Genomic DNA, 9,366 nt, shown 5'->3' with positions numbered 1-9,366 from the left:
ATTGATCCTTAGTCTCAGAGGTTGTGAGTTCAAGCCTCAGCTGATGCAAAACGCAGATTGTGTTGCTAAATTCCTAAATGTCTTCCAATTCTTCTGCTTGTTGCTCAGAATTGCCTAAAAATGCCCGGACCCGACCCATCACTGCGCAGCAGCTATAATTAATTTCTGCTTATCGTCCGATTCTTTATCGATTCCCTTGTTGATTCCTGATCAATGTTCTGTGTGGAATAAAACAGGCCTTCGCAGGTTTACAGTGTCAATACAACTTTTTTAATATCTGATTCTGAGAATTTTGTGACTGCACAGTGACACTTGTTCTTTGCTCATCTCACCACCCTGTGCAGCAGTGTGACAGGTGATGGGAGAGTCGAGCTGGCTGTAGCAACAGTCTGTTACCATCTCAAATGAAATAAGAGAATATTTGTTCAGCATTTTTTCCGTGTACATTTTCCTAGTCAAAGAGAAAAATCTTGCTAAGCCTGCCTGTGTGGCGTTAATGTTATTATAACAGGATATTTACCCTCGGTAATGGACGTGCTGCTTCGTTGGGAAGCACTAGCACTCGTGTGTAAAGTGTCAAATACATGATGTTCCTGTATTTCAAACCTTTGTTGTGTAGACAGATGTTGGAGCATACTGCTGGTGTTTCCACCATTACTTGAAATTCTAATGTTAGACAATACAGTGCAATGAAGCCACGGTTTGGACTGTTTCTTCCTCTCCACCATGACTCCTTCTTATTGCAGGTTTTTACAGTGGCAAAGACGTGTGACTTTTATTTCATGGTTGCACAAATGCACAACTGACAGAAGAACATGCTGACATCAATAAAAGGAGGTGACAAGCTTGGATGCATACGATTCAGATGGACTGGGCAATTCAGACAATATAGGATGATCATTTTGAAAATTCATTTGTGACAAACCTTAATTAAGATTTTAAATATTGTAGCTTGATGCTATAAGACAACAATTTTTTTTTCTTTTGTAATTTGTGGGACATTTCTCATCAAGTCTCTCATTGCCCTTTTCCCATGTTTTTGGAAGAAATCAGACCAATTTTTATTTCAGCGTTTAAAGGTTTAAATATTTGTGAAAGGCGTCTGAAAGCAGCGCAAGAAAGGTGGTTTCAAAGGGAAAAAAGGATAGTTGGATTCTTTGAAGTGGGGCTGTACGAGGTACTTACCCACAGGTAGTGTATTACACAGAGTAAGATGGCAGTTGGCTTGACCCCAGTTTGGAGAAGCAGGCAGGAGTACTGACACAGATGAGCAATGTACAGCTGTGGACAGAGGCAGCAGCAGAATGTATTTTAGCCTCCTAAAAACAATATTTTCAGCGTTTACCTGCCCGTCAGACCGCCCTTTCCAACATGGGACAGTTATACATTATTTATACTTTCCTTATAATTTATACTAGTTTAATTTTACTTACTTGTGCCTCTGTAAACAGTCCATAGCAAACTGTTTAACTGCACATAACTTATCGACACGCAGCCCATGATGACAGGTGGAAAGTGCTGCTTTATATTAATGGGTCACAAAAAATAAATGTGATCTTAAGTATAAAATAAAAAGCAGCTCCCTCACAGGATCTGTTTCACAGTACACTTGTTATTTGTGAATTAAATAATGATATGTATAAAGAGTCAGAAGCAGGAATGTTTCATATTGTCTGTACAATGAACTAAGATGTCAGTGAACAGTAGTAATGTGTTAGTGAGAACATCAGCAGACGTTGGTTCCTTTCAGCCCCACAGGATTGACTCACTGCTGCTTTCATTGTCTTCCTCGGTACAAAGATTCTTCATCATCAAAGACAGCTTCTTGCTCTACTATGCAGAGAGCGAGAAGAGAAACTTTGAGACCAACAGGTACTTCAACATCCACCCCAAGGTGAGCCGCTGCGTCTTCTCTGAACACCTGTAAGAGGTGGTGGAGGATGATACACATGTGGGAGGTTTTAATTTAATAACTGTGTGTTTAAGTCACTTTTTGCATTTTTAAAAACAAGGCATTTACCTAAATTATCCAGAAGCAACATTATGAATAATGGTGTGATGTGTTTGTGTCTCAGGGAGTCATTCCTTTGGGAGGATGTGTGGTGTCAGCTAATGAAAACATGGGCATGCCCCATGGCATCGTGGTCAACCTGGAAGACTTCACTGTAAGATCCTGTCACACTTTGATTCCTTCATTACTCTATTATTTATCAGCTTTACAGAGGTTTGAAGTAGAATTTCAAAGACAGACATGGAAATAAAGGTGCAGACAGACATCATGCAATAAATAGCATCAGTGTAAACTTACAATTGACTGTAAAAAGCAGCCTGCAGAGCCAAGCTGAAATATCTCTGTCTGAATCGTACTTTAATGAGTTAAATCAGCCTCATACTGAATAAATGTGACACATCATAGAGTGAATTTAACTGCACACTGGGTGACAACAGTGTTATATCAATTTTTACTGTCTCAGCAGCCCAAAGATGGAAAATCCTCTGTCTGTTTTAGAGCCTAATCTCATTATTGACAAACTGCTGATGTGTGATGTTGTGTATCCGTCCCTCAGGGCACCATAGTCCTGGCTGCTGAGTCTGGAGAGGAGCACGTCCAGTGGATGGAGATGCTGCAGGAGTCGGGGAAAGTGTGAGTATATGACTAAAACAAATTTGTCTTCTGAAGGGATTACACACACACACACTGACAAGACATGACTCATGAATTTTTATGGGCTTGTAGAATTATTTAGATGGGACACATTGTTGTTTGTAGAAAAAAAATGTTAATGAGGCTGATGGGAATGTCGGACAAATTTCCATTTTGACCTCATAATATAATAATGGTGCTTGAAGCAGTGCCGGCCCGTGGTATAGGCAGTATAGGCAAATGCTAAGGGCGCTCTCAAGCTCCATTAAGTAAAAACTAGTATTGGATGATGGTAAATCATAATGTTCTCATGATGATGGGGGGAGGCTCGCCCAGGACACCAAATATGTAAGGGCTGCAACTGGCCTGAAGAAAAGTCAGAGCATCAAAGTTACTATAATTCATCCTCTGGGGATCATGAATTTATGTACTGAATTTTATGGCAATTCATTAAACAGATTTTGAAATCAGCGAGTAAATGAAACGTTGATCTGCTGGTGATGTCAGTTCAAGGGCCCAAAAACAAGCACAACCTGGACACAGAGGAAGGTTGAGCACAGTGTATTGTGAAAGGTTTCTGGATGGCTGAAATCTTGACTGAGGCAATCAGGAGTCTGGCTGAGGAGGTGAGGTAGGGCAGGCAGGGGAACTGATGGCTGAACAGTCTGAAGGCCTTGACATCTGTACCACATGGGAGACTGAACAATCTGGCAGAGCCTGAGCCGGGGTTTATACTGTGGTGGCTTGATTGGTGGGTGAGGTGCAGGTGAGTAGGATCAGCAGCTGGATCAGGTGGACTGGCAGAAGGAGGGAGCCAACAGTCCACACCCAGCAACACACAGACAAACACGATACACAAGGAAAGGGAGAAGCAAAGCCAAAACTCGAACAGGTGGAGCTGAATAAAAAGTCAAAGGATGGTCACAGTCAGTAGAATTCATCCTGTTGGGAACATGAATGTATGAACAATTTGTTTAATATTTCAGCCTGGATCAAAGTGTTGGACGGACGTGCTGAAACCTTTTACTATCATCCCTAAAATATTGGGTGCTCGCTGTGTTTTTACTGATCATTTCTCGGTTTAGTTGAAACCTTTGTGTTTGTCCGACAGCACGTGGAAGAACGCCCAGCTGGGGGAGGCCATGATCGAGAGTCTGGAGGCTCAGGGGCTGCAGCTGGCCAAGGAGAAGCAGGAGTATCTGGGTGAACACAGACACACAGTCACCTGAGCTTTTTAAAGGTTTAACAGGCCGAGGCAGGTTCATGTGAAATGATTTTCTGTCTGCAGATAAACTGATGGAAGAGACTGAAGAGCTCAGTCATCAAAGAGCACAGAGAGAGGTGAGGCTTCTTATTTACTCCTCTGCTATCATCACACGTGTGAGGCAAACAGTCATTTTTACTGATTATATTTTTATAAATTAATTAATTATTAAGTGTATAAATTGAAAGACAGAGCCCAAGATGACGTCTTCAGAAGTCTTTGACCAACAGTCCAAAGATATTCAGTTTACTGCAATATAAAACAGAAATACAGCAAATCATCACACTGGAGAAGGTTGATCAAAAAGTGTTTGAAGGTTTTTGCTGAATAAATGAACTAAATAATTAATACAAGAAGAAAAGGATATTTATTTACATGTTCACATAAGTGTGAGAAACATGAAAAGTTGTTCCAGCACAGACAATCTGAGGAAAACAAATTGTTCTTTTACTGTAAAGCATGTAAACATGTTGCTGTGGAAACCCAGAATACAAGTATGAACCTGAAAATGAGCATAACAGGTCCTCTTTAAACTGTGTTGTTGTGCAGTAGCAGTGAATGTGATCATTCATTTTAATAATCTGTAACATTTTCCTAAATACACCCTGTAACACAGTTGTGTTTGTGTGTGCAGGAGCTGGAGCGTCTGAACCAGGTTCTGGAGGAGGAGAAGCTGAAGTTTGAGGAGGTGGTGGTGGAGCTGAAGGCGGAGCAGGAGCATATCAAACTGTAAAAACTCAACTACTTTATGTTTATGTGAACTCATACTGATTATTCTGCACAAGCCTGTGAATGAATGTGGTTTGTTTCATGTTGTGTGTTGACGGCAGAGACCTGGACGGCACAGCTCAGTCCCTGAGAGGTGTTGAGAGTGAAAAAGAAGAGCTGAGCAGTCTGACCATCATGCTGCAGAAATCCATCGAGGTATGAAACTAAAAGCTGTTGGTCACTCATTCACAGATACTGTGTGTGTGTGTGTGTGTGCGCGCGGATAGTCCACTGTGACAAGAATAACTTATTGATGAGTTGGAACTGTGGCGCTTGATTCAGATCACGTAATGTTACATCAGCTGATGTCATAAGTTGTGTAACAAACGAGGCTGCTCGTCACATTATCCTGCTGACGTAATTTGTTTTACACTGACGCAACTTTCTGTGGGAGGGGATGAGAGCCATGTGGAAACAATGAACTCTGAGTTTATAAACGCTTCGAAACTCAAGAATTAAAGGAGGAGTTTGACGTTTGGGAAATACAACTCTCATGTCTGTCTGTTAAATATGAAGCTACAGTCAGCAGCTAGTTAGCTTAGCTTAGCATAAAGGCCTGAAACAGGTGGGGAACACCTGTCCTCTGCGCTCTGTCTGAAGGTAGCTGCAGATAACCCCAACCAGCACCTCCAAGCTCACTAATAAACACTAATTACTTCTGGCTGTAGCTTTATATTTAACTTAATGGGAAATTTTGCCAGTTTTCAATCAGTGTTGTATCATAACAATGTTGGGCTGTGGCTCAAACTACAGTAATTGTAATTCTTAATTGTTGTATGTTGCCACCACCACAGACACAAAGAGTGTAGAAGCTGATTGAAAGAGAGGGGCGTCGTGCTCTCAAACTCAGACTGACTGAACATAGATGTTATTTGTTATTTGAAACGTATACTGTTTAGCTATAGTACAAGAATGTTACCTGCCAGCCGCCATATTGTTTCCTATGGAAAATGGCAAAGCTTACACTACATCACACACCACAGGAGCGTTTATTGGTGCGGTGTGGTGCTGTGCTTTCCAGTAGTTGTATGTTTTCTACCTCTTGAGCAAAAGCAAATGCCACAGCCCCTTTTCTTTGTTTTCTCTGGTCATGTCGCACCAGTTTCAAAAGTATTTGTGACTTTTTACCGCATAGACAGCCTAGTTTTAGGCCCAATAATTTGCGACTAGATCAAACTGCTGTAGAACGTTGCAGAGAAAAGTTGCAGAGGTGTGAGGGCGCCGGTCTGAGCTTTACTGTTTTGTCCTTCAGGAGCTCTCTCAGGAGAAACAACGAACCCTGGAGCTGCTGGGGGTGAAGGAGCGGGGGGAGAAGGAGGATGAGGCCACAGAGGAGAGCTCGGCTCAGTCTGAGGATGGCAAGGACCCCGGTGCTGTGGACCTGCTGCAGGACCTGCGACACATCGAGGATCAAATGAAGATCCTGCTGAAGGAGAAGGAGCAGGCTGAGGACAAGTGAGTGAGAGAACAGAATCCAGCATCAGACTGGGATCATACTGGTGTGCTGCAGCAAATGTATGTTTGTGATTTTAACATCTGGACACCAGTTAGAAGCTTACACTTCTCTGAGCCATTTGGTTTTTCAGTCAGGCAGCATTTAAAGAACTGTTTACATTTTCACACGACCATATAATAAACATATAAGTGTCAGCGTCACATTAGAAACCCTGCTTACTGAATCAGTACTGAGGTACCAAGGTAAAAATGTTCACTGCAGGGCTTCAGCCTGCGATTACATGTTGGCATCCTGCAGCCTTTCCAGGGATCCTCTGTGCTAATTGCACTGAGAATGTACTACTAGTGGAAATGTGTATTGATCCGTAAACAACCAGCCCCATTGATCAGCACCAGTAAGTGGGATATTACAGGCAGCTGCTATTGACTGTGTAGCACTAATGTTCTTTTAGGCACTCTGAAATATAGCAGCCATAACGTTATGTTTCCATGAGCTGCACGCTCCTCCTCTCACTGGCAGATAACAGCTGCAGCTTCATGGAAAAATACAAAAATACAACCAGATTTTTTTTAAGCAGTTAAATTTGACAAGTGTTTTTGTTGGAAACATACACATTCAATGATACAGCAACAATATATTTAGTATAAAAACATGTTTTCCTTCATCAAAGGTGTTTCTAATATTTTTTCCACCTTATTTACATTATTCAGGAGCAAAAATAGTGAAAACACCAGAAACTACAGTCTCAGAAATGATAGTTAAATTTAATCAACATCACTCAGACACGTTTTACAAAGGTGGTATATATTACAGGACTTATTACATCATAATGATCATTTTCAGACATTTGAACATGTCTAATGTCTCAATTTCTCATTATTTTTTATATTTTAACATTTCTTTCTCAAACATATTTTCTGTTTTTCCATCATATGATGAAAGAACATATGAAGCTTAGAAACAATACAGTATAATATAATAAAACATAACAAAATAGATTTTGCCTGTTGTATCCCACATTTGCAAAAGAACAGTAAAAAAAAATCGTGAAGACAGGAACTGACAGAGACGTTCAGCTGAAACATCCAGGAGTGAGCTTAAAGGTCCAGCGTGCAGGATTTAGGTGAATATATCGACAGAAATGGAATAAACGAGGAATGTTTTCAGTTTATAATCATGTAAACCTAAAAATCATTGTGTTTTCGTGAACATAGAATGAGACGTTTATATCTACACACAGAGCAGATCCTCTTCCACAGAGTCCGCCATGTTTCTACAGTAGCCCAGAATGGACAAACGAAACACTGGCTCTAGATCGGTTCATTCATATTTTCACGTTAGTCACTATAGTTCTCCTACATGCTTGACACACGGGAGAGGTTTTCAGTTTGTTGCAATCTGCAGCCTCTATTCTAGCCACTGTTAGATGCCATTAAATCCTGCACACTAGACCAGGGGTCGGCAACCTTTGCTATCAGTAGAGCCATTTTTGGCCAAAAAATCTTGGCTCTCAAATAATCTGCCTGGAGCTTCAAAACACATTTGAGCCTTATAATAATAATAATACATCATATCTATATAGCGCTTTTCAGGACACTCAAAGATGCTTTACAGTGCTGAAAATAACAATGATAATAAAATGAAAAATGACTGTTAGAAACTAGGGAAATGAGGTTCGGCAAAATTTAAAGGAAAAGGGAAAAGGCTGTGTGACGCGCATTTAGTTGATGAAATGTTAAACCATTTATTTTATTCTGTCAATAGGCTACACATTTTTACAAAAGAGAATGTAAGAATCACACAAGGCCTACAACAGTGAACAACTGAAATGAAAATGTAATTTCTTTTTTTTTTAAGATATTTTTTGAGGCATTTTTAGCCTTTATTTGATAGGACAGACAAGCATGAAGGGGGGAGAGAGAGAGAGGGAGTGACATACAGCAAAGGGCCACAGGCTGGAGTCGAACCTGGGCCGCTGTGGCAACAGCATTATACATGGGGCGCCTGCTCTACCACTAAGCCACCAACGCCCCGAAAATGTAATTTCTATATCATCTTTTTGCCAAAACCACCGGGAGCCACAGCAGAGGGGCGAAAGAGCCACACGTGGCTCCGGACCGTTATGAATGATTCAAGACACTTTAAAGAAAAGCAGATATTCAACTAAATAAAGCAATAGTTCGACCGTTAGATAAGAAGATTGTTACCACTCTCATATGTTAAATATGAAGTTATAGCCAGCAGCTGCTTAGCTTAGCTTAGCATAAATAACCGTGAACAGGTGGACACAGGTCGCCTGGCTCTGTACAAAGGAAAGAAAATCTGCCTTCAAGCACCTCTTAAGCTAAACAATTAACACATTATATCTTGTTTGTTAAATCTGTGTAAAGACCAGCATCTGAAATGACAACATGCTGTATAATAACCACGTTCACAGAGGGCATATAATTTTTCAAAGTGTCAAACTGTTCCTTTAAGCGTCGCACAAGTTGCTCTGTTGTTCCTGTCTTAACCTTGTGATGACATTACAGTTGTGTGTTTGTCTGTGTGTATCTGAGTCCTGTAAAGCTCAGTCAACACAGCAGGGCACCAACCTTGTCAGTCCTGACAGTGAAGGGCAACTGAAGTGGAAATCCAGATTTTATTTTCTGCAACAAAACAGCTTTTAGGATTAATCTTGGAGCTTTGAAAAGGGTTTAAATAATGCCCAAATCAGTAGAAACTGGCACAGTCTGAGTTATGAGGAGGTTAGGACAAAAATATGCATGATATATTTTATGTTGTATATGTTGTGAATGTGCTGTCCTTCCCTGTCGTCCAGGCTCAGGGAGAACGAGCAGCGAGCTACAGTCCTGCAGCAGGAGAGGGAGTTCTACTCGTGTCAGGCCCGGACGCTGCAGCAGTCGCTCTCTCAGCTCACTGTAGACAAGCAGCAGACCGAGGCTGAGCTCAAGGTAACACAGCGTGACTCAGCTGCTCTCAGCTTACATGACACAGCAACGCTCAAAGTCAGTTTAAAGGTCAGCGTATTAATCAGCTGCCAGGTTCATTTTCCTTTCAGATATTGTTTCAGAGGAAAGATTTTTATAAAGATAAAAGAGTGAAAGAGTCGACACAAGATGAAGAGTCAGATGATGAAAACATTTATTACAACAGCAGCTGAAAATGAGGGAGTTTTACAGTAATTTCAGGCGTTTAAAGCATGTCTCTTGTGGGATTTAGAAACAATTCAAT

The 9,366-nt window shown here is 41.0% G+C and overlaps 1 protein-coding gene across 3 annotated transcripts in view; it reads left to right on the top strand.

Annotated features, from left to right (window-relative positions):
* The window catches only part of plekhd1 (pleckstrin homology domain containing, family D (with coiled-coil domains) member 1), a 12,595-nt gene extending 3,308 nt beyond the window's left edge, over nucleotides 1-9,287 (top strand). For all 3 annotated transcript variants that reach the window (XM_050061280.1, XM_050061281.1, XM_050061279.1), the window contains 9 exons: nucleotides 1,801-1,894; nucleotides 2,076-2,165; nucleotides 2,568-2,644; nucleotides 3,756-3,847; nucleotides 3,933-3,985; nucleotides 4,543-4,637; nucleotides 4,739-4,832; nucleotides 5,929-6,131; nucleotides 8,954-9,287. In XM_050061280.1, the coding sequence (XP_049917237.1) occupies nucleotides 1,801-1,894; nucleotides 2,076-2,165; nucleotides 2,568-2,644; nucleotides 3,756-3,847; nucleotides 3,933-3,985; nucleotides 4,543-4,637; nucleotides 4,739-4,832; nucleotides 5,929-6,131; nucleotides 8,954-9,236 (1,081 nt within the window). In that variant the 3' untranslated portion in view covers nucleotides 9,237-9,287. The remainder of the gene's footprint in view (nucleotides 1-1,800; nucleotides 1,895-2,075; nucleotides 2,166-2,567; nucleotides 2,645-3,755; nucleotides 3,848-3,932; nucleotides 3,986-4,542; nucleotides 4,638-4,738; nucleotides 4,833-5,928; nucleotides 6,132-8,953) is intronic.
* The last annotated feature ends 79 nt before the right edge of the window (nucleotides 9,288-9,366 follow it).

Source organism: Epinephelus moara, chromosome 14 (assembly GCF_006386435.1).
Source record: "Epinephelus moara isolate mb chromosome 14, YSFRI_EMoa_1.0, whole genome shotgun sequence".
Taxonomy (NCBI): domain Eukaryota; kingdom Metazoa; phylum Chordata; class Actinopteri; order Perciformes; family Serranidae; genus Epinephelus; species Epinephelus moara.
The sequence above is the reverse complement of the archived record's forward strand: the minus strand, read 5'-3'. Positions and strand labels throughout refer to the sequence as shown.